The sequence below is a fragment of the Nestor notabilis genome, unplaced genomic scaffold (genome assembly GCF_000696875.1).
Source record: "Nestor notabilis isolate BGI_N333 unplaced genomic scaffold, ASM69687v1 scaffold23974, whole genome shotgun sequence".
Taxonomy (NCBI): Eukaryota; Metazoa; Chordata; class Aves; order Psittaciformes; family Psittacidae; genus Nestor; species Nestor notabilis.
In genome coordinates, this window is record NW_009924624.1 from 139 (window position 1) to 25,058 (window position 24,920).

The 24,920-nt window shown below is 38.9% G+C and overlaps 1 protein-coding gene across 1 annotated transcript in view; it reads left to right on the forward strand.

Annotated features, from left to right (window-relative positions):
• Positions 1–854: 854 nt before the first annotated feature.
• The window catches only part of ABCC5 (ATP-binding cassette, sub-family C (CFTR/MRP), member 5), a gene marked incomplete at its 3' end in the record, with an annotated part of 28,555 nt that continues 4,489 nt past the window's right edge, over positions 855–24,920 (forward strand). Inside the window, exons 1-9 of the mRNA XM_010012691.1 lie at positions 855–1,031; positions 13,813–13,970; positions 14,211–14,366; positions 15,112–15,259; positions 19,971–20,204; positions 20,315–20,488; positions 21,831–21,978; positions 22,469–22,617; positions 23,247–23,354. Of these exons, the coding sequence (XP_010010993.1) occupies positions 903–1,031; positions 13,813–13,970; positions 14,211–14,366; positions 15,112–15,259; positions 19,971–20,204; positions 20,315–20,488; positions 21,831–21,978; positions 22,469–22,617; positions 23,247–23,354 (1,404 nt within the window). The remainder of the gene's footprint in view (positions 1,032–13,812; positions 13,971–14,210; positions 14,367–15,111; positions 15,260–19,970; positions 20,205–20,314; positions 20,489–21,830; positions 21,979–22,468; positions 22,618–23,246; positions 23,355–24,920) is intronic.

Below are 24,920 nucleotides of genomic sequence, written 5' to 3' on the forward strand. Positions count from 1 at the left end.
TCGTCAGTGGATGGGGGAAGGAGGCTCTTCCTGCCCCTTCTGCGAAGAGGTGGCAGCCCAGAGCGCCAAGCCAAGCCTGCTGATGCAGGTTCTGACTAATGTAACTGAATCAGGCTTTTTCCGTCGTCTTGGTTTAAGGCAAGTGATACACTGCAAGAACGCAGAGCTAGGAAACAAAGTCTTGCAGTGGGAAGTGTTTTTCTTTTCGGGACTCTGGTTCTCATTCTGACCTTAGAGTGTAACTTGATAGGTTGAGGGAAAACCTGCAGCACTGAGGATGTGACTCCTTCCTGTGCATGTTAGTACTTAATGATAGCTAAAGCCTGTGTAGTAACTGACTAATGCTAAAGAGAAGGCATATAACTTTCTCTAATGCTCAATTTTATCATGTGATGTCTCAAAAAAAATCAGTTTTACAAAAAACTTTGTACTCGTAAGTTGTTGGGTATGTGCAGCTTTAGACACTAACAAAAGATTTTGGTGAGTTCATCTTCTAAGTCAAGTTTCTTAAAGTTTTAAGTAAATACTGTAGTTGCTACTTTAAATATATTGGATTGCATAATTGTATTTCAGAGTTCTGAAGGAGGGAGTATGACAGTACTCTAGTGCATTGAGAATTGTTGTACTTATTTGGTTGCTTCAGGGTATGTTTAAACTGCTTCAGGAGAAGTTAGTCTTCTGTGGATTTCCAAAGTGATGCTATTACAGTCCTGTCATAATGAAATTCTTTTACAATTGCTTTCTGATTTTTATTTTTAAAAATAAACTTTAAAACTTACTAAAAGTAATCAATGTGTCTGACATAGCACATAATGAAGTGGAATTTAATTTGCTATATTATATATTTTTCCCCCAGATATTCGAGGTGAAAATACACGTGTAAACCCTGGCGTTTACGGAAGATGAAAGACATCGACATAGGAAAAGAGTACATTATACCCAGTCCTGGGTATAGAAGTGTGAGGGAGAGAGCCAACTCGGTGCAGCATGAAGAGCAGGAAGGGTCAAAATTTCAGCATACTAAACATCAGGTCAGTTTATTTTTTCCATTGTTTGCTTCGCAGTCTCATTATTAAATTACATGCAGCAGCAGCCTTTTTGCTGTGCCAGCTCTATATAGATTCACTGCATTGAAGATCAATAATGAATATTCTCTTTTGTGTGAAAGAGATAATTCCAAAGGGTATTGTAGCTATCTTAGTAACAAGTCTGAGCCCTTATTAAACATTTTTCACTTTTAAATGTGACTTTTTAATAACATTTAAACAAAATAAACTTTTATAGTAATCAGATCTTCATGTGAATCCAGGCAATATTTAAGCTTCTGTACTTAAGAGAATCATTTCAACCAAGTAAGAACAGTGAAGAGCTCAGCACAAATCATGTACCATTCAGTACTGGCAGCTGAAAAAAACCCTCTTAATCATGCTGTGGTTTTCTCAAGGATTAATTTTCTAAAGCAGATGTCTAGCTTGCTCTGGTAGCAATGCTTTACCTTTTCCCTCAGATGGAAGTAATGTGTATTGAATGCTGTTACGTGTGCATCTGTGTGTTTAATATGGTGAGGTGCTGTCATAATTAATTCTAGTTTAATTTGAGAGCTGGGTCTTGAAATAACCACTGGCTTAAAGCTTCTGTGTCCTTGTTCTGAGCTTCTAATTTTTAGGGCTTGTTCTCACTGAAGAGAGTGTATATACCAAGTGCTTTAGGGCAAAAAAAGATAAATGCTCAGATAAACGTCAACACCCACACTGATGAAAGATCTGGTCTGAAACTAATAACCTCTGCCAGATGAAGAATATAGAAATGTTAGCTGTTCTGAATGCTAGCACTGGAATATTTTCTTACATGTCCTGTTCTTAACCTCTCCTAAAATACTAATACAGAACTTTCTGAAGTTCATACTGCCTATGTCTGATTTTTTTTTTTTTTTTTTTTTGCAATGACCAGGTGCTTGCAGATGTGTTGCTGAACATTCCATATAGATTGCCTGTGACAGCTCTGGTGTGAGAGAGTTAGAAATATGGGAACCTGCTGTATTTGTATGGAAGAATTGTGAAGACTTCTAATGCATTATGTTAGACAGAGATAGGATGTACTTCAGATACAGCTTACCTTGTTTCACTGAGGCTCAAATGGTATTGCCAGGTGTTTTTTATGTGAGCTAACAGTGCTGCACTGCTGGGTTTTGAGATTGGAGTGGCTACAGCAGGCTGAGTGCGGTTTGCAGTTGCAGGCCCTGCAGCTTATAGTGTCCCCACAGGCTCTATGACTCAGCAGACTATTGCTAATGGTATTCAGAGGAAGGTACAGTGATTGCATTAGAGCAGGCACTGATGCAGAACTAAGAGCCCTCTGGAGTCACTGAGCAGCTTTTTAATAGCATTTATTATGTTGATGTCATAGGCTTGCTGTCCACTGTGTCATCATTGTACACTGCCCAGTAGCAAATCTCCTTTGTCAGATTACTGGTGACAACAGTGATGCTATTGGTGGACAGCTTTGTTTCCTGACCAGTGGCAGTGGAGTTAAGCAGTAATCATAGCATGCTATCTCTGCCTGTAGGTGTGCATCTTCTGATCATGTTGATGTCTGGTTTAAATTATGAGTCAAAACTCCTAATTTTACCTCTAAGCCTTTTAAATGAGTGAAATCAATCAAACCAGTGTGTGTAATTTTTTTCCTTAAGGCTGAAAGTAAGCCAAGCCCTACATGCCTGTACAGCAAGGCATTAAAGTCTCTAACTTTGACGCAGCTTCAGGTTAGCTTGACTTCACTGCTGTAGTCTTGTTTACCCTTCTACCTCTGTTTGGTTTGCTGCCTATGACTACAGGGTAGTAGACCCAGCTAATTGATTGCAAAACAGGGATTCTGTAAAATTTGTGATTAATGATGCAAGAAAATGGCTCACCCTAGTTCTTACCTGGAACTTTATCTGGTTTGGTTTCTTTGAGTAAAGGAATGAACTTGTCTTGCTAATGGAAAGGACTAGTTTTGGTAGGTTACCCATTTTACTTGCTAGGCCTCTTGTTCAATATGCCAGGGTTAATGTCTAGCTGAAACATTGATACCTTCTTTGTTTTGCTAGCCTTATAGCTTGGATATATCCATAAACACAGATAGCTCTGAGTTTGTTGCTGCATGTCAGTAAGATTATATCCTGCTTACTTGGAAAATACTGAGGTCAAGTAAAAGAAACTGTATTCATAATACCTTATCTAAGCTACATGTTCATGTTTGTGTGTACCAAGCTTCTTTCTAGTTGAAACAAGCTCTGGGTTCAGCAGCATTCTTGGCCTTATCACTTGTTGAGATGCTTTATTTTTTGTAACAGGGATAAGCAGAGACTTTGCTTTCATAAGGCTGAGCTTTGCCTGTCTGGTCAAGCACTTCCCCTCTGCCTGTAACAGAAGGGTAGAAGCTGTAGCTCAGCTGTTAGGAAAAACGTGTTTCAAGGGGACAGAAGGGACTGCGTACTTCACTACTTCATCCTTTATGAAACCTGATACTGGGTCAGATGCCTTAGCTGGATTATTGGGCACATGTTGGCATGGCTGGTGACAGAACACAGCAGTTCCAGGAGAGGGGTTAAGCTGTAGTAGAACTCTCTCATTTGGACAAGAGTCCAGTGTGCCATCAATAGAAATTCTGGGACTTGAATTTCTTGCAGAAAACCTAGCTCTGGACTTGAACTAGCTTGACCAGAAAATAAAGCTGCAAGTCTGATCTATATAGCAATTAATAAGCTGCAAGCAGATTAAGGCTGTTACTTCACTACTGACTTCATATCTCTGTAGAAGAGCTTGTACGGGTTTATGACTTTTGCAGCAGACATACTGCATGAGGTAGATTCTTTGCTAACATGTTCCATAGGTGCCTCATACCTTGTAGTGTGAGGTAGAACTGCATAGTTCCCTCTGAGGAGCATGCTGCCTCTGGTAGTCAAGGATTTCTGGTTAATGGCCTGTGGCAGTGATGTACCTGTAGCCCTGCCAGAAGTGGTGAGTGATCAATAAAATGACTCACTGGTTTTTGTTACCTGTATTGCTGCATCTTTATACACCCTTCTTAAGTTGAAGTGGACAAGACTAGTTGATTGCCTGATAAAGATCTTTATAGGTGAAAGACCTATTTTACTACTAAGCCAAGGTCCCAGAGCCTTTTCGTATGTCTCTTTGCATTGCATAAAGGTTATATTCAACTTTGCTCATTTTGTTCTGAAACTTCCATATTGGTGTTCAGGTTTCCTACTGAAAGGATGCTGTAATCAGTGTTCATGACAATAATGAAAAAACCTTGTAATTCTTTCCTTACAAGCTTAACTGCTGTTTGGTCACAGTCTGAAAGATCACTTATTTGAGAGACAGGAGCTTTTTAAATAGGCTTCCTGGAATCATAATTGAAATCATGCTGCAATGTAAGTAGGTCTAATCTAGCATTTCCTGGTGCTTAATGGGAATGTTGCTATAGAAATTTGGACCTGTGAAATAAGCACTCAGGGACTGAAAATCAAGAAACAATTTTTGTTCAGCTTGTGAATACATATAGTCAACTCATGAATAAGTTTCTGCAGTGTGTTCTTGTAACAATTGATTTTTAAGGCTTTGGAGACCTTAATGTCACTTACAAAATAGGGTGTTAACTACATGTTCCCAAGGCATAATACCATGCTAATTGGGGTTATTGTATGTGGGGGCATGGCTCTTCTGAATAAAGATAACTTCTAGGTGCACTTGCTGCCTAGCACTATAGTCAGCAGCCTTCAACTGTAAGAAGTTGTTACATTACCAGTGAATAAAAATTAAGGGATGTTTTGAAATATTGATTCATACCTTTAGAACTTCTTGTTCTCAGAATGTTTGTGTGCCCTTTGTGTTGTATCTGAAGTAACTGTGTTTAGTTTTTTCTCATGGAAGCAGTGTGTCCTGTGGAGGAGGGCAGATCCCAGCAGTGAGACCCGAGGAGGAGGGCAGATCCCATTGTGTCCATGAAATGTACTATGAAATGACAGATGAGTAAGAAATAATTTGTTTTCAAAGTGGCTTTGGAATAGGTTTTTAAATGAAGACTTCATGTTTATTTGATGGAACAGTAGGTGAGTGAGCATTTTGCTCTCCTACCTCACTATGCTCAGAACTACAGAAGAAGATGTAGAAGCAGTTTGTTCTCATGGTACACAATGCTTATGAGAACTCAATTCTTGAAATTAGAGTCCCTAAGTTAACAATGCCAGGGCACTAATTTACAACTTGTGCTCCAAGCTGTAATTGGTTCTGACTGCAGTGTCTGCAGCATCTGTGGTAGGCCTCAAGCGTGGATTGTTGCATTTCAAGACACTGGACAGCGTGGAACTGTAGAGAGTAATTTAAATATGCAGGAAGAATGTGTTGCTAACTTTAGCTATCAGAAGCCTTACTAAAACTTCTGTCCTCACCCCGATCTCTTATCTTTCAGGTTTGTCCCTGATAGCTTTTGCCAAAGACAGCAGAGAATGTGATCAGAAGTTATTGGAGTTGATGTAAATCCTTCAAGCACTTATAGCTTTGAAGTAATTTATCACAATCTTACTGTTCAATACTCAGATCAACTCTGCCTCTCAGCTTCTCTGGAGCATCTGAAGTGTCTGAACAAACTGTGCTGAACAGCAACTTCAAAAATAGGAATGTGAATCTAGCCTGTGTACTAGTGCCATGGTACTCTGCTTGGAGCAGGCCTTCTAGATGGTGTAACTATAAGCTTTTAGTTGTAGCTGAAGCTGCTGGATGTCTCTGCATTTTTGTAGACGATTTGATGTTTTCATAATCAAGTGACCATATAACTTTAGGAATTGCAGCCCAAGTAGGCTCTTAAGACCTGTGGGTGTTCTGAACTGGTCTTTACACAGAAAAATGTTGCTGTATGGTTGGCTCAGATTACAGCTAGAAGCTGTAGTAGTTTGAGCTCATGCCAGTGCTCAGTGCATGTGAAGGTGAAACTGCAGCTGACTTCTTGATCAAGGTAATGGGTGAAGTGCTTGCTTCTGAGGAAAAAGCAGCTGCCATAATGTGTCATATTGAGAGGAGGTAGATGGCAGGAGGAAGTCAAGGCCTTAAATATAAAGGAAGGTTAGAAATTGGAACACATAAGCTCCCATGATGGAAACTAAGGTGAACAATTCATTAAATTGGAGAGCATTGCTCAAACCCAGTTTCAGTGACTGAACTGCCCTGACAGTGTCTAGAATATCTGTGACTGTACCCTTTGTCAGTAGTTCTGTTATCTTTGAGAACTTTGAACGCAACTAGATGTGCAGAAGCAAACACTGTGTTTCTAAAAATGCATCAATTCCATGATATCCCAAAGGCCTGGATGTATCTCGGTTATGATAATTTCCGTCAAGTAGTTGTGCCATTGAACTTCTGCTACTGAGGTACTTGCTGACTTGACACAAGATTCTTGACTTGGTTGTTGATGAATATTTTAATATGATTCTCCAGCCACTATGAAGATGTGATATTTCTACCTTGTCTTCTGTGTATATATGCACATACCAGCTGAGAAAGACCCATATCTGTCAGCCAGTCATGTATTAAAAATTTACCTGAAACTTGGAGAGAGGAGTTAACTGTATCTGAGAAGCCTTATACTTACTAATAGGAGGAACAAAAAGGCAAAATCCTTCTCTGGGCAGAGACATTCTCTAGAGGAATACAGGTGTTCTGGCTAATACATAGCTTCCATTAAAAGTCGGCTATTTTCTTTAGTACACTAACCATCTTTTTGTCTTAAGTTTTAGCCACATGATAACCCCTCAGATCTTGTCACTTGCCAGAATTCTTTGACTACTGCTAATTGCATTCCCTTTGTCCAAAGCAGATGTGTAAATCTGCCTGCTCATGACCAAAAGTGTGTAAGGAGCAGATTAACCTTCAGTGAAGGAAAGCTTGCAGTATCTTTTTAATTGTAGTGTTCCATCTTAGTGCTGGAGCCATTCTGCCCTATGGCTATCTCAGAAAATCCGTATACAATTATAAGGGTGGCCAGAAGCATTTGATGGATATATACCAAATTACTGGAGAACTTAACTTGAAATAAATCAAAACTTAATTTGCCACTTGAGTGGGGTGTCCTTTGCTTTTGGAAGCATGTATTGGTACAGGAAGGTGAGTTGAATAAAAGGCTGTTGTATTAGGCTTGGTAAATGCTGTGGTGTCAAGCCTTCTGCCATCACTCACTGGTGGTTGCACTCCATAGAAGCTTGAGTTAAAGACTCCCTGGATGCTCCTGGTGTTGTACTAAATTGATCTGCATAGCTTCTATTGTGACCTAGTTTAGGCATGGCCCCAGTAAAGGATATTACTGGAAAAAATGCCTCCAGCATATGGCAGGCTGTCTTCATGTGGTTCAGGATAGTAGAGCCTATTTGAGCAAGTCAGGATTCAAATCAGCCTCTGCTATGCTAGTTTTAACTGCTTAGTGAGCAATTAGCTTCCCAGCTTTGTGGTCCGAGCTTATATAGGATGCTAATTCTGTAGAGAAACTTGTAGTTAAGGGTGATCATTATCTCCAATTCAGCTGGAGTCTGCGATTACTATACTGTTAATGTGCATGCACTATGTAGCTTCAGTGCTGGATGCTCAGCTCTGAATAAATCCTGTATCCTTTGATTACAAGGTCATGAATACTAGTTTTCATGCAACACCATACATGGATTCATGTATACCAGAAGCCTAAGCATGTGTGCAGCTGTTATCAGATGTATACATAGCAGCTACTGTTACAAAATTCCAAAACGAATGCTACATGCCAAACTGTGCATTTCCTGGATTAGAAGAATAAGTGGATTTTCCAGGAAAATTTAGAACATCTCACCTCAGTGCTAATGTTTGCCAGAATTCAAGGGCAAGGGTAAGTCCTTGCCTGTTCTCAGCAAGGACTTTGTGCATCAAGTAAAAGTGCTTAAGAATGTGACTAAAATATTCAGGCTCATCACAAACATGCATACCCTGATCTTGTTTGGCTGCGAAGCGCTCGTATCAGTGCCAGGCACTACTGGGAGACTTCTGCTCTACTCTGAGGATGCCTAAACTCAGGCTAGCTTTGAAACAATGACTCAACTGCTAATTCAGCTTCTGCTAATCATAGTCCAGAAGAGTAACTGCAGGTGTTTTGTGTAATGAAGTCACATATAACTGTGTTAGAGCAAATGATTGGACTTCAAGCTGTTGAATCTCTGAACTCTTGTGGAAAGTCAGAGCACACTCTGAACAGCTAGTTTTCTTTTCATGTTTGAGAAATATGGCAGAGCTGCACTTACTCCTTCATTTAGATATACAGTTGGTGCTGTGAAGAGCTATTCTTCCCTGTGGCAGAAGCTGGGAAGGCAGTGGAGACATGAGCTTTCATTTATACTCCACTTGTCAGGAGGTGGAAGAAAATGGAGGTCTGAATTCCTTGGCTTGGTTCATTGCAACAGTCCTGGAAGCTGTAACAGTAATTTTTAGGCTTCTAAAGCTATCTGGTGGTCTTATCCTTGTGCTGTGTGAATTCAGCTATGCTGTCTATACTTTGTAGTCAATGTATGCAGGTGTCTAAAGGATCAATGCCTCCTTCCTCGCACCCATTGTCTGATTTAGCCCAGTGCCTGTTCCTTGCTGCCTCTCCTTCAGGGAGACAACTGGTATAGGCGGATAATACACTAAACTAGCCTTAAATAGGTTCATGTTCTAATTGGGCAGAGTATTATAAAGCATTCTAGCTATAGAGTAGGCTGGGAGTCTAATGCTGCAAATCTTTCTGCTAATACTTTTGTAGCTTGTGTACTGCATCAAATCCAGTGAAAGGAGAAGAGGAAAATTGCCTTAGTGAATATAAAGTTCATTGAGCACTTGTTACTTCACCAAGCAACAGCAGATTTGACAATGTTTGGAACTGCAAACCTACCTAGTTTTTAGGTGCTCCTGGGGTTGGTAGGTTATGGAATTTTGGACAACAGGGCTTTAGGGGTTGCCTGTGCTATGTGTGAAAGCCTAACTACTACTGCCACTGCCTAACTACTTTCAAGTGGGGTTATTCTTGGAAAGACTTGGAGGAATTTCTGGGAAGAAGGATGTAATTACAACTTTCAAGTTATCTCTTCATAGACTCTTGATTTGTTTTGGTTTAATTATACTTAAGCTAACTGGAACAGTTGATCCTATTCTTCCCCAGCCCATACCAACTAATAACTAATCTTGTTTTGAAACACCAGTCCTTTAATGAAAACTCTTAAATACTTCAAAATTGCTGTTCATCCCAGACTTGTAATAAGAGAATGCTTTAAGCACTGAGCAGAACTGGTGATCATGTAGTTGTTCTTCTTCCCATGTGCCCACCTAGTCCTGAGCTCTGTTGTGCTGGTTTGTTTCCCATTTGCCTCTCCTTATGGGGGACTTGAACAAAAGAATGTGAAGCCTGCTGAGCTCTGCCTTCTAAATGCAAGAGGTGGGAGTTCCTGTTCAGCAGTGGTGCTAACTCAGAGTTCTTTACTACTTAAATAAAGCAATCTTATCTTTACATAATAATAGTTCAACCACAGTAGCTTTTGTATTCTGTATCAGCTGCAAGAATTAATAAAAAAAGACTTTATGTCTACTCTGCTCTAGTTTCCTGTCAGGTAGCAGTAGCACTAGAAGAGATGGACTTTCTTCCTTGCGGTGATCTGAGCCCTGGAAGATATTCTGCTTTATGGAGGAAGAAGACAGTACTTGTTTGGTGGGTGGGGTTTGGCTCATATGTTGGCAGCATATACATTAAATTTTTTAAGATAAGAGATGTAAAAAAAAAAAAGAAGTCTATTTTACTTTGCCTCCGGACTTGTCTGGTTTTGCTGTTATCATCTGATGTTACTGTTGTCAAACCAATAAGTTGGTACCTTCTCTGTAAATATGAGATTGCCTTGGATCTCACTTTTAAGATTTTTTTTCTTTCAATTTCTTCCTACATACAACACAGCTGCCTCCTTTCCCTTCACCCACTCCTCATCCTCAGAGATAAATGCCCATGTTGTCGGCTTAGCAGGTTTTCAGAAGTGTCCTTTTATTTCGCATATGTGAGTTTGCTTGCCTTTCTGCATAATGTTCATGATGCCCCTCTTGCTTCCTACAGAACTTTCATCTTGCTAACCTCTGACACTGTGTGTATTTGATAACGTTGTAGCTTGGCTCCTAAATTTTCAGTATTTTCATGGCCTTCTCACCTGACCTTGGTATGCAGATTGTGAATTTGGTATTGCTGTCTTAAATTTAATGACCAAATCCTTTTCCTTGCCCTTAAATTACTTATTTTCCTTACCTCCCCAGACCTTCCGTCATGAGCCAACCATGTTATCTTTCTGGCTCTTGCATTATCTTGTGTGCTCACTATTGCTATGAGAAATATGTTTGTTAGACAAGACATCATAATGGGTGCTGGTAGGGTTTTGTTGCTCTCTGAAGTTGCAGAATGTCGGGGGGGGCAGGTGTGCTCTGTGGTAGCAGCACCAGCCATGCTTCTCTTTCTCTGCCTGCCTGTGAACTGGCTGTGGAGGTAAAAGAACAAGACAACATTGTGTGTAGTGGTACTTCCTCACTACTCTTCATACTCTCAGGGACTGCCCTCAGGATTAAGAGTTTTTCTTCATCTGTCAATTTTCCTAGTCGTCTGTTGAATCACATCATCCTGTACCAAGGTGTGTCACAGCATCATGAAACGTGGAGTGCAGAACCATTACCTTCTGTTAGGAGCTGCCCAGGGCTTCAGATTTTTTTCTTTTTTTAAAATCCATCAGCTATTAATAAGATGCTGGGTAAATGGTTGCTGTTGCCCTCTCTTATGCATTTAACAATAAGCCACGATATGCTTATCCTATGTGAGTTTAATCCTGCCATTTTTAGTCCACTTACGTATTTGACCTTTACAGAATCCTATGACAGAGGATTTTAAGTGTACTTTGTGGAAAAACATTAATTTCACTGAGTGTCCCCAGTTCTTTTGTTGTAAGAAGAGTTGGTGATCATTCTCTAGTTCTCTTCATGCCATTTATGACTTTATGGACCTATCAAATACCTGTACCTGGTCTTTATTCCTCTCTCCTATTCAGCTGAAAAGTCTTAAATTTATGCTTGTGTGGAAGCTGTTCCAATTCCAACTGTTTTCATTGCTTGCAGAGTAATTTTAAGTATAATACCCTTATTGAACTGAAGTGACAGGGGACCGACTGCTGTTCAAAAAGGAGGCAAACACTAAGATTTTAAGTGGTATGTTAATATTTCCTGCTTTAGTCTTTGTGTCTTTTGTAACAATTTTTCATTGTCTCTTAGCCTTTTTGATGATACAGAATAGTAAGCTGCTGTTTTCCAAGAAGTATCTGAATTATATCCCTGCTGTGCCATTAGTGATCTCTGATTTAGACTTGCTTTGTTTCTGTGGGCTTATCTTTACGGTTATCAACACTGAGTTGTATCACCTGGTTCATTGCTTGTATTGGTGTATAAATAAGTTGCTGAATTAGAAAAAGTGCTGATTTGTTTGATAGTGCTTTATTTATTAGACATTTATTTCAAGAGCAGTGCTGGAGCCTGTTACACCACATTGCTAATGACTTCAAGGTTTTAGTTTCCAATAAAACTGTACATGCATGCAGGCAGTCAGACTATTGGCAGTTGATGAGCACCTGAAAAAACAACAGGGATTCAGAAACCTAAATGAACAGTGGTGGGGTTGTTGCTAAATTTTGTACTTCAGTCTTTTGCTGTAGAAATGCACTGTAAAACTGCTTAAGAGTCTCATTTCTTCCTGGTAAAACTCTGTGCTTTGAAGGTTTTCTAGCATGACACACAACTGTATGGTCTCTCTTAGAATCTTAGTTGCACAGTAGTGTGATGCACTTGTTTCTTGATAGTTGTACATGTGGGATTTTGACAACCTTTCTGAGCAGGAGATGAGCAATGTTCTCAGCTAGGGGTTTGTGCTAATACTTTAACTATATGGCAAGACTTCAAAGGTAGTGCCCCCTAGCCTTTTATCAAAGCATCTTTTCCACCTTTTTTGAGAGAATTCTGTTGACTAGCTCTGGAGAGTAATTGTTTTTCACAGTGAGTGTCTAAGAACATTATCTTTGGACTGCCTAAAAATACAGTATCTTGCAATTGTGCTTTCCTATTAAAAAGCTGTTCTTGTTTGTAAGTAGTGAAAAACTTTTTTTATGCTGACAAATACAGTGGTTTTATGTTTTGAAGACTTTTTTTTTTTTCTTGGAGGCACTTTTTGTGTGCTCTGGAAAACTGATTTCTGCAAATAGCCTGTGGCATCACTTACAAACAAGCATCTTAGCAGCAGCAGAGTGTTTGGGCAGATTTGCCTGGGGCTCTTGCAGAGGGTAACATAGCAAACTAACTATGAATTCCTCTGCTGTAAGCAGAAAATCAGTGGTGCAGAACTTTCACCACTACTGGGTCCTTTGAGACATCTTTGGCAGGTCTCTTATTAATGCTGATTTGGGTGGATTTAGCAAGGCGGTATTGCCCGTAGTGACTTAGTAATTTCATATAAAATGAGTTTTAATTCAGATTGCAAGTGTGGCATATTTTTGAGTCACTTCATGTGTTATAATGTTGTAATAGTCTTGTGCTTTTTTAGTACTTCTCTATCTTATTTTGTAATCATAGCTTTAGGTTTAGCGAGTATGTTTTTTGAGGTCAGAACCAGTTGCTGTTTTCAAAGAAACAAAGTAACTTGCTCTGGTAGGGTAGCTAATAAGGGTAAACATAGTATCTCTGTGAGACTGCCAGGAAGGTTTTTCCTTCAGAACTTGGGGTTTTTCCCCACAAAGTAGCTCCCTTTCAAAAAACAAAAAAAAAACAAAAAAAAAAACCCCAAAAGACAACCAAAACCCCACTAGACTACAAACAGGTAATATGGCACTACAGTAAATGGTCTATTAAATTAGCAGAGCCAATAGTGAGCCTTCCGTGAGTACAGACAGCAAGCTTATCTCTTCATATAGTTTTTCCACATCTAGTTTCTGATCGACAGGTTTATTTGAACTCTGCAATGTTTTAGCTAACTCCATATCATTGCTGTTTCCTCTCTCATCTTAGATAAGCATTTAGGTCTGCCTTTCACTGGGACCATGAAAAAACTCCCCTGATCTAAGAATTGCCTTTTAAATGGTTTTTAATAAAGTTGCTGAGTTGTTTAGAAGTGTGGCAGGGAGCAGAGAAAATCGTCATCTTTGTTCCTTTTAGTTTGGGAAAAAGAGAAAAGTAGGAACATGATAAAAGAAAGTACAATTCTGCTTAACGTGTATTTCTTTTTTGATCCAAGATATTTTTGAAGAAGGAACTTTAGTAGTATTCTGAAAACTATTTGAGATTTCTGTGAATAAGGATTTATAAATTACACTAAAAGCATGTAAATTCATCACAAATATATGTCTTAATTTCATGGCATAAGCCAGTCATTGATTTCCTGAACTGATGTTATAGGTAGTTGATTCTGTAATTTTTCTCTACTGTATTACCTGTGGCAGGATGCAAGATTAGTCTGGTCTGTCCATTTATCCTTCAAATGCACAGGCACAATACTAGTGTTAATTAATGTTTTACAAATGCAGCAATCTAATGTAGATCTAGAATATGTGCCTTCCGTCTCTTTGCTGCCAGGCAGAAGCCTGTCCTCTAGGATGTTTAAATGATAGCGATTGCTGTTGTGCGGTACTTTACAGAAGAAAGAGAAGCAGAGTTGCTGGAATTGGGAATCATGGACTTTAAACATAGTTTTGAAGTTTGACTCCTGTCTGTCTTGTAAAAGCAGATTGAATGCCAGGATGCCTTGGAAGCAGCTGCTCGGGCAGAAGGCCTGCCACTGGACACCTCTGTGCATTCCCAGCTGAGAATGCTGGATGAAGAGCATCACAAGAGCAAATACCACCATGGCTTGAATGTGCTGAAGCCCATACGGACTACTTCCAAGTAAGTCTTTATGCTACAAAAGAACTGATACAGCATTTGCTTTTCAAACCGTTCACAAAGCAGGATTGCAGCTGTAGGCCTGGTGGCTGATACTGAGAACATCAGATTTGTTTAGCAAGTATGACTGGTGTGGACTATTTGGTACTCTGAGTACTTTCAATGACAGGAGGCTTTGTTTTTCTCAGGGATTTACAGTTCTGTTTTCTTTTTTCATTCGTGATTATTTTTTTTTCCTTTTAGACACGCGCACCCTGTTGATAATGCTGGGCTTTTCTCCTGCATGACCTTCTCCTGGCTCACTCCTTTGGCCCACAGAGCATACAAGAAAGGGGAATTGTTTATGAATGATGTATGGTCTTTATCAAGTCATGAGTCTTCAGATGTCAATTGTAGAAGGTAGAGACATCTTGTTCCTTATTTCCTTGTTTTCTTTTTTTTTTTTTTTTCCCCCATATGTTAGTTCACAGGCAGTGATACAATATTGCCCTAGAAAAGCACCAGTGATATATTGTTCTGTCTTTCTCAGTATAGTGGAATTTAGTTTTATCCTTCAAAGACCACTTATTCCTGCTTCACTCCTTCCGAACTCTTGCCGATACCAGTGAACTTAGAGGATTCCATCCAGGAGTGTTTAGCAATTGTTTTTCTGATTTTGCATGTCTATTTTTTGTCAAAACAAAGTTCTTAAGGCTACACTGAAAAAATGTTGTGCTAAAATAACTAAAATTAATACTAACAATAGCAAAGTGATTTGAATATGGTCAGATATTGTGATCAGGCTAACCTTTCATGAGTAATGAGAATTTTTCTCAGGTTTTGACTCCACAACTCTTCTGTCAGATCAGCAAGGAAAGGCTGTGACAAGTCAGTATATTAAGATTGTCAAAGAGACTTTAGGAAAGGAAAGGCATTGTGTTTTTCATACCTTTCTTCTGTAGAAGTAATACAACATAGCAATTTCAAGATGCGGATATTTCTCTTTACCTAACAGAATGTACCATGTATGTATTTCTCTTGATGTCTAGTAATTTTTGTTGCTCTGAGCTAGGAAGCGATTGGAATTTTCACATAAAAGTACCTATGAGGTTGTACCTTCTCACATGGTGAAAAATTCATAACATGAGGCTTCTGTTTTTATTAGGCTGGAGAGATTGTGGCAGGAAGAACTGAAAGAAAGTGGGCCTGATGATGCTTCTCTCCGGAGGGTTGTGTGGATTTTCTGCCGCACCAGGCTCATCATTTCCATAGTGTGTCTGATGATCACGCAACTCGCGGGTTTTAGTGGACCAGTAAGTAATATCCATCCTTTTTTTAACAACCCCAGAGGGCTCCATCTCATGGCCAACTGTAAAAGCTTTAAGAAAGCTTCATTGCAGAGTCACTTAAATGTTCTGACTAGCTAGAAATTTTGGGGCAAAATTCCATAGTGATTCGCTAATCCAAGATAGGTTTCCTACAGCTGGTGGATCACTTGCTGAATACTGAGGCAAGTTCTTGGAGAAGGGTGGGGGAGTTTAGGTATCTTGAAGGAAATGCACATGTTTTTCTCTTTGGTTTTGAGTATAGTTTAAAGTTGTTCCTTCACTGTGGTCTTTTTTGCATAGAATTCTTATGTGCAGGTCTTCTAATTGTTTTCTTTTTCTTTTTGCAATTCTGTAAATGTATCTTGGAATAAAATTCAGTCTGATAAAATACTAATCTTAGATTATTGACTTTAATACACAGTCTTCGAGAAGTGGAATGAAACAGTTTTATATTAGAGCACTACTTAAAACTAATGCAAGCAGTTTTCAAGAAGTCTGTGGGTATAGTCTTTACTGATCCTACAGAGAATGGTCAGACAGGAGAAGTGTTAGAGGATGTTACTGCCTCTAGGAACTGCTGCTGTTTGCTGTGGGTCGTACTGAAGATAACAACATATGGGACTTGACATTCACACCATTTTTTGTCACCTGTTTGTTGCACGTGCTGTGCAGATTTACAGTTGAAATCTTGACTAAATTTATTCTCTACACATTTCCCTTGAGGAGTAGGAGCAGTATTACTGCTAGTAGTACACGTTTCAGTGTGCTGGTAAGCTGAAGGTTCATTTCTTGGGTAAGTACACTTGGGTGCACTGTTAGGTGAAATGTCTTTTTAAAATGTTTTCCTGCTTTTAAATGTCTTATCAAAATGTTCTGCTTTTTAAGACTTTCTAAAGTTTGCCTTGTTTTATGTAATGTGAATAACAATAAATGTTTCTGTGGTATTGTTTTCTTGGTAATTTATAGTAGCTTGTATTATGAAATACATGAATGTACTTTGATAATTAACATAAATAATGATTAAGATTTTAACAGCACTAGCTTTCCCCAAGAAGAGCTTCTGTCATTGTTTCACTACAGGGCTTTAGTAACTGCTTTTATCTTTAGAAAAGAACTTGCAGCAGGGTTGCCCCTCATTTCTGTAGTGTAATTTTCTCAATTTGTCTCAGCTGATTGCTGAATGAGAGAAAGCAGGAGGGGAAGTTGCAAAACAACCTACTTGGTTAGGCTGGGGGCTACCACTGCATTTGATGCTTGATTTTGGCTAATTTAAAATTATCTATAGACATTTGCCCATTTACAGGGAACCTTATTAATTTCTCTGAGTGAGGAACAATTCCCTTTTGGTTCCATCATTTGGCATGAATAAAAAAGTCTTTACCATCCCTCCTCCCTGTTTTTAAAAATGGCATACCTCATAGATATGCCTGTGCTGTCTCCTCAGAAGTATCAGTGCTTCTTGTGTTGTGACACCCTTTCAGTCACCTGAAAAGGGAGATCAGAAAAAGCACTTTACTTGACTTCCATATTGGTGAAAACTATAAAATGGAGTTAAACACTATTGAACCTCAAAAATTTTAATTGAAAGTCTATGACCTTGAAGTGCCAGCCAACAGCTGTGCCTTTGCCGCTTTGCTCATGAGCATTGTGATGGTTATAACTGGAAAGGAGTTGTGGCAGTCTTCCTGTCTGGGGTTTTTTGGTGTGTTGGGTTTTTTTTTGTATCGGATGGATCCTTCAAGGGTCTTTTTTTTTTTTTTTTTTTTTCTTTTTTTTTCTTTTTTTTTTTTCTTTCCCTTCTCCCCCCTTTTTTTATTTATTTTAGTAAATTCTGCATCTGGCACAATATCCAAACCTGTAACCTGGTGAGACAGCTGCATGTGTCAGAATGCCTTGTAATAACCATCAGAATGTGCTAGAATAGGTGAGATGCTATTTATCTCCAGTGAATATATGCTGTCATTTGATCAGCTACCTAAACTTTCAAGTTTGGGTTGAGGAGCAAAGAAGTTTTTTGATTACTAAACATAATCAGTTTAACTCCAGGTCTGAACAATGTACCCGTTCAGAGCTATTCTTCCTGTTTGGGAGATGGGGAAACTTGCTATCTTAATGGAGTACAGCTTGACAGTTTGGTCAGTTGTTGGAGGGGGGAGTGGTAAGCTATTGGAGGTAAGTTTCCCGATTTCCCAGTTGGCTCCAGTTGCAGCCTGCCCCGTGCTGTCGCATGCTGGCTGCAGCAGGGATGCCGGCACTGCAGTGGGACCAGTGACAGAAGCTGTTCTTCAGAATTTTCAGGATGGCTGTTTTCTGCGTCAGAATGAGACAGTCCTGCTGGGCAAAGCCAACGCCAAGAGCAAAGGTAAGGTAATGTTTATTCAATGGGAATGCTTAAGACAGCTGAGCAGCTAGTACCAACTACTACGGTATTAGTCACAGGAGTTCCTTTTTCCCCATTAGCTTGAGTTTTAGTTTTGTACTGTAACTTTATTGTTTTGTAAATAACTTTATTCTGGATTCTTGTCATTAAACTAGTTTGATTTCAACTAGTATGTGTTCAGATGCAAATGTTAATTCTGTGTGACTTTTTCCCCTCCCTTTTCAAAATTCTTTAATCCGCTGTTTCCTCTTTTCTTTCTTCTGGAGAAAAAAAAAATGGGGGTATAATGTAAGCTGGTCTCTATTTCATCACGGGAGATGCTGAATCTATAACATAGTGCTGAAAGATTGCACTAAAAAGTTTTGGGAGGAATGAGACCCCAGGAAACATCTGCTATCTTTATACATCCTCTCTTGGAGACTTTCAGCAATGCTGTGGTGTACGAGAAAATGTTCTGCGACCATGCTGAGTTACAGCTCGTGATGAAAAAGGGGGATTTTTCACCCCAGTTGCTCAGTGACTCGGTTGCATATGTTGGATTGAATATGGGAAAAAGAAGTCAGTAATCTCCTTAGTAACTGCAAACCAACTGTATGCAGTTGTGGTCCAAACACATGATGTAAAACTAAGCCCAATTAAGGAGAAAGTTGGAATGGAATAGATCTGTGAATGTGAGCTCCTCACATTTGTTCAGGGATCGGTATGTAAATTTTCTCTGGCCATTCTAGAACCTGATGGACATCTGGCTTTAATTCACAGCTGTGAAAAAGAGCAAAATTATTTACAGTATGTTTCCTTGGTTCTGATGTGCAGAATTACTTTCCTCAGAACAGATGAATTTGATCTCCATTTTTTTTCTGTTATTTGGTGCTGGGCTATAGCTATCAATACCTTTGCTGAAATAGTGGGGTTTTGGGGTTTTTCCTCTCTCTTCAACCTATACAGAACTCTTATTTGCAAAACCTGGTTTAGCCAAGAGGACTTCAACGGACTATGATGTGAAAGGCTTCTCAAATATTTTCTTTGGTTTCAGATTTTTTTTTTTTGTTGCTTTTTATTGTGGGCAAAGGTAATTCTCTGCTTTGTACTAGCATATCAAAAGCACCAGTATCTTAAAGCATCATTTGTTGAAAAGTTCTCTAGGAAATATTTTGCTGTCTGTGAAGCCTTATTGTAGGATACTTTTTAAACCAGATTTCAGAATTTGTGCAGCCTCAGAAGCCTCCTCTGTTGGCACCTGCAAGTTTGACTTCTTTTGGACTTCATGAACAAATACTATTCTGTTTCTGTATCTTTATAATTTGTGTGTAGTTTCAAATCTAGCTTATGTTAGAGGCTAAGACTGACTGTTAGATTGTTAGTCCTTTATAATTATCCTGTATGTGCAGATTGTATGTTTATACAATGCTTTACTTGTTGTACAGTATTTTTGAGATGTTACGATTTAAGATGACACTTTATTTCAAATAAAAGCCTATTGTTTTGCAGTCAATAGTATTTAATTAGTATTGCTGGTGATTGAGTTGTATGATGTTATGTTGTGCCACTGGACCACAAAGAGCTGGAGGTGGGAATCAGTGGTTCTGGGGGCTGTCCTCTTTTTGCAGGTGATGTTTGAAATGTGATTCCTGAGGTAAAGTGTTTATGTTTTTGGGGGAGAGGGTATGGGGAGGGATCAAATGGTTAATTTTTTTCGTTGGTTTTTTTTTTTTTTCTCCCCATCCCTAATGATTTGTGGTATTGCGTACCTTGTGCTTTCTGCTTGTTTTTTTCTTTACTATTAAACTCCTGATGTTTATTTCCAGGAATGTTTTGCAAATGTCCTTCTCACTCTTCCCCTCTACAACTGTAGGTACATTGTTCCTTTTTATCAAATAAGCACGTTTGAAGCAAGCCAAAGATAAAATAAAAAAGGTCTTAATGTCACGTAAAGGAATGTTTCTTAATGGGCGCAGATGTATAAGTAGTGACTATATTTTAAAACTCTTCTATATGATAATGCATTGCTTTCAGCTGACAGACAGATTTATGTTAAGTTAGAAGACATGGAGGATTAGAAGTGTGCTGCGAGGAATATGATTCCAAATTAAACTCTATTTACTTACTAAATTTGATTCAGTGCTTGGCTCTCAGCAGGGCTTTGTATTACAGTACTTCTTGTATTGACACTTTTTACTTCTAGAAAGAAGATGCTTTCTATTTCAAATGGCTCTTTTAAAAGCAAAGTAGCCTACTTATTTCTAACTTAACATAAAGTTGTTGCATGGTCTTCTGGGATGATGGGGTGTTCACGCAAGCTTGCATTTCTTCCTGTAGGCATTTGTTGTGAAACATCTTCTGGAGTATACCCAACAGAGTGAGTCCAACCTGCAGTACAGCTTGTTCTTAGTTTTTGGCATCTTTATGACGGAAGTGGTACGATCTTGGTCCCTTGCACTAACCTGGGCTTTGAATTACCGCACGGGGGTTAGACTGCGTGGAGCTGTCTTGACAATGGCATTTAAGAAAATTCTTAAGCTGAAGAACATCAAAGAGAAGTCTCTTGGAGAGGTAAGCTGTAGTGTCATTTTGGAAATTGCAATGTGAAAAGGGATATGATATATTCTTTTGAGAATGAGCTGTGCCATAAATCTAAATGATCTGTTATGTGTATTTTTCAGCTCATAAATGTGTGTTCCAATGACGGTCAAAGGATGTTTGAAGCTGCAGCAGTTGGCAGTTTGTTGGCTGGGGGCCCTATTGTGGCCATCTTAGGAATGGTTTATAATGTGATTATTCTGGGTCCAACAGGCTTCTTGGGCTCTGCTGTCTTCATCCTTTTCTACCCAGCAATGGTGAGTTGTAAAGAGTTAAGACTTGCTTCATTTTTATTAGGTCAGACATACCTATAGTTCTAATAGGAGGTGCTGAAATGTGCTAGATTTAGCCCATTTATGGTGCTGCAGGTCATCAAAGGTGTTACTGAAGGTGTTTCTAAAGACAACGTATGAAGCAGAAATTTGGAAACAGGAAGCTCAAAATAAATTAGAAAATGGAAATAGGAAGCCTTACAGATTTGACTGAGATGTATAGATGCACAGCTAAATCAAATTGCAAAATGATAGGTGCTTGTGATCAAGGTTGGAAAGACACAAGGCCTCCAGCTTGTGTACAGGAGCTCAGTGTTGCGTGAACACATCACTCTTCATTTCAACAAAAGACATTGAAAAGCACCATATCTGGGAGAGTGTGTTCTTGCTTAATCCTGCCTCTACTTCTGATGAGCACTGAAATAGTCTAGTTCAAGCCAAAATCTTCTTGCCTCTAAGATGTCCTGTAAGGCTGCTTAAGATGTGTCAATGTATTCCTTATTAAAATTACACAAATTTTATAAAGTGTGGAGGCTGAATGTTGTGAGGCCCACTTTGGTCCATTTTATCTGGCCAGTAGTAAGAATTAAAATAATGTGAATAGTATTTTATTAGAGGGGAATGAAGAGTGGAGTTGGATCATCTTTCCCAGTTCTGTGCTACGGTCCTTCTGTATTGATGGGAACTCAGAAGAGATTGCAGGAGTATGAAGAAGGGCAAGGAGCTGAAAACTTCAGACATTACTGTGTTGGTTTTGAATTTCAGACCAGGAATGTAAGAGTAGCAAAACCTTAGGAACACGTGAACAACTGCTTATTTTTAGATTGGTTTAGTAAAAATGTTAAAACTGTTTTACCACCTTCATAGCTTTGGCATATGGTAGAAGTTGATCTGTCTGTGCAAAGTCCAGCTTGCTCTTTTGCCTTAAGGGACCAGGTTAAACGGTTGGTTAAGTTGGGTTCTACTGTTCATTTGCCATGAGGGTCAACATGGTGTGTCTTTAGGTTAATGTGTTTAGAGTCTTTGTGCTTCAGAAACTTTTAACAAATCTGGTAGTATTCGATGTTGGTAAAAGCACACACCTTTATTTTCACAAATTTTATTTTGTTAAAACTTGTTATCATGAATCCAGTGCTCAGTGCAGATGGGGTGGGAAAATATGAATAGTATTTCCAGACTTTTATGTTAGAACAACAGTTGCTTTGCCCCATCCTTGAATCCCTTTTTCAGATTCAAAATTGGCTTTCTCCGGTAATTAGGATGAGTTGAACATACTTGCTCTTTCTGAGTTGCCATTAATGTTGCATGGTGTTGCCTTTTGTTTCAGATGTTTGTTTCACGCCTCACAGCTTATTTCAGAAGAAAATGTGTATCAACAACAGATGAGCGTGTGCAGAAGATGAATGAAGTTCTTAATTACATTAAGTTCATTAAAATGTATGCCTGGGTCAAACCATTTTCTCAGAATGTTCAAAGTGAGTTCATACAATCTGTAAATGTTCCCTTTTGGGCAGGCACCCCATTGCTTAGTAGCCTCGTGTCTCCTTGCTTAGTACCGTAGATGTCGATGTATATACAATGTAATAACACTTTCATCCTTGAGGCTTCCTATTTGTTATGCATGATGGTTTGGACAAACAGACCTGCTTCTAAAGTTTCACCTTCTAGCATAATTATGTTTGTTGCTTGGCACTAATCTTAATTTTTTTGTTCCATTTTTTAATCATTTCATAAATGTGCTGGCTGCTCCATTTTTAAATTTAAAAGGTCTCTATCCTTATGGAGATTTACAGAGCATTATAGCTTGCTCCTCTGGAACTGTAGTCTTTAGATGAGATGGTATATAATGTGGTATGTAAGTGCTAAAATGTAGAGTTAGGTCTCTTAGTGTTTATAATGCTATAGTAGTGTTTGTTGTGTATGTACCCCCCAAATCATACTTCAAATGTAAATATATATTTCTAGAAATTCGTGAGGAAGAACGTAAAATCTTGGAGAGTGCGGGCTACTTCCAGAGCATCACTGTGGGTGTGGCTCCCATAGTTGTAGTCATTGCCAGTGTGGTGACCTTTTCTGTCCACATGATCCTTGGCTACGATCTTACAGCAGCTCAGGTAACTTACTGCAGTGTTGAAAATAATCTTTGTAATATTGATACAAGCCATTTCTCTTCACTGTGTTCTTTGCTTTGTGGCTGTGCCTGTGTGGCCAGGCTGTAGCCTTTCTCACAGAAATGAACATCTGATGGGTGTGACAGCAGCAAATGTAGTCTGATATTTTGCGCAAAAAGTTCTCAGTGCTGTTTCAGGTTTGACTTCCTGGAACAGGTTTGGAACTGAATGTAAATGGACACTCCTGTTTGCTATTCAGGGTATTTGGGTTACTGGATGTTTTTGATTTGCAGTATGCTTGGATGCAAACAGCACAAATGTCTTGCAACAGGATTTGAACTTGAGTCTTCTCAAGGCTAGTGCAGAATTCGCTAGCTGCTGCTTTCAGTAGACTTCCAAACCCAGATACTGAAGATGTCTCTCTTGGTCTGTTACAAAGCACAGGAGAAAGAGTTGGGTGGATCTGCTGGTTTCTGCCATTCGAGAATATGTTGAAAATTTAAGTAGTTATTCTTGGACTGTGGTCCTTTTCCATGGCTTTGGATTGCTGCTGTGACATTTCACCTTTTAGAAGGTTGGAGTTGTTAGTATCTTGCATTCAAATGTGATTCTCTTTCTCGTCTCATTTTTAGGCATTCACAGTGGTCACTGTCTTTAATTCAATGACTTTTGCTCTAAAAGTAACTCCTTTCTCAGTGAAGTCTCTGTCTGAGGCATCTGTTTCTGTTGACAGATTTAAGGTAAGCAGTCATTTGGCTTGCAGTTTTAACAGTAAGTGTGGAGTGTTATATGTGTATAATAGAAGTTAAGGGAAGACTTGGAAGGTTTTGTTCATTTTCTCTGCACTTAGTACTCCACATTATTGGATTCTGCAAAAGAGATAAATCTAGTGAAGAAATATTAGAAATTTAAGATGATACCAGTGAGGGAAGCAAAATATTCTTATGTAATGATTTTAGGATTTTTGTGTTGGCCACTGTAGGAGATAGAATACAAGACCAAATGGCTCTCAGTATAATAATTCTTAAACTCCCTTTTAAGACCATCTGCACGAAAAGACAGTGCAATGCGTCTCCAGTGAAATTTCGTGTTTTGCTAATGAAACTCCTTTTGGAAATGCCATGTATTATCTAGGGAGCTTTGCACAAACCAGTAAAGTTTTATTTGTTGTCATGAAAAACTGAGGTTTTGTGTTTCCAGACCAGATTAAAGTGACTGAAACTCCACTCTGTGAATAGAATGCAGTTGTTATCTGACAAAGCAGAATCTATGGCAGAAAATTAAAACCCCTATATAAGCAATCTTATCCTTCAGTTCCTTTGGAGTGAATATGCTGTATACTTCAATATGAATGCAGAGGATAGGCCTTTATTTTGAAGACCATAGCGCATTGCACATTGCAGAGATTTCCAAACAGGATTCCACAATCACTGATAGATAGATGGATCCTGTGTAATGCGTTCATGAAACACATCTGGGTGTGAGGAGATTGGGATCTGCAGAAAGGTTTTGAAATACCATTGCTTTTGAACGTTTTTGTTTCAGCATCTGAGTTATGCCAAATCAGTCTTTTTTAAATCCAAATGCACTGAACGGAGTTGGGGGGGAGGAGAAAAGAAGAGAGGAAATTGTAATATCTCCCAGTTTGACTGTAAAAAGTGTAATCTGTGCAGGGAGTGTAACAAAAGGTGGGGATACTCTTAACAGTAAGAATGTAGTTGACTTCTTGGTTCTGTAAATGAGTATGAGCTTTCTTACGAATGTATGATTTGGGCATAACAATTGCAAGAATAAGGCTGAGGATTGAGAAGTCTTCATAAAAGGCTTCTTAATTCAAAACATAAATTATGTAAGTGGAAAACACTTATCTTTTATTAAACAGTGTAAAAAAAAAAAAATCTCTTCCTAATCCATGTTGATTGTAAATACTGATTGATGTGGTGGAAAACGTGATACAATGAACTTCATGGCTTACTACTTATTGTCAAGCAGCCTATGATAGAAAGGTCAGCTAAATTTGTGTGGGATGACTTTTTCCCAGCAGAAAAGTTGAAGGGTAAAGGCTGAAGTTAAAAGTCATTCTGTCTCCTTCCATAATGAATTGGTGTGCAGGACAAGCCAGTCACTTTCCCACAAAGTGACCTCTCCTTATCAACCGATGTATTCTACTCATGGCTTTAATCTGGAAGTTACGGAGCTGTGGTTGCAGACAGTGTTAAAAGAATAAGCCCCTCTCATATCGCATCCAGAGTATTGCAGTTCTGTAAAAATCTGTGTGTCAAAGTGTTTCCACCACATCCAGGAAT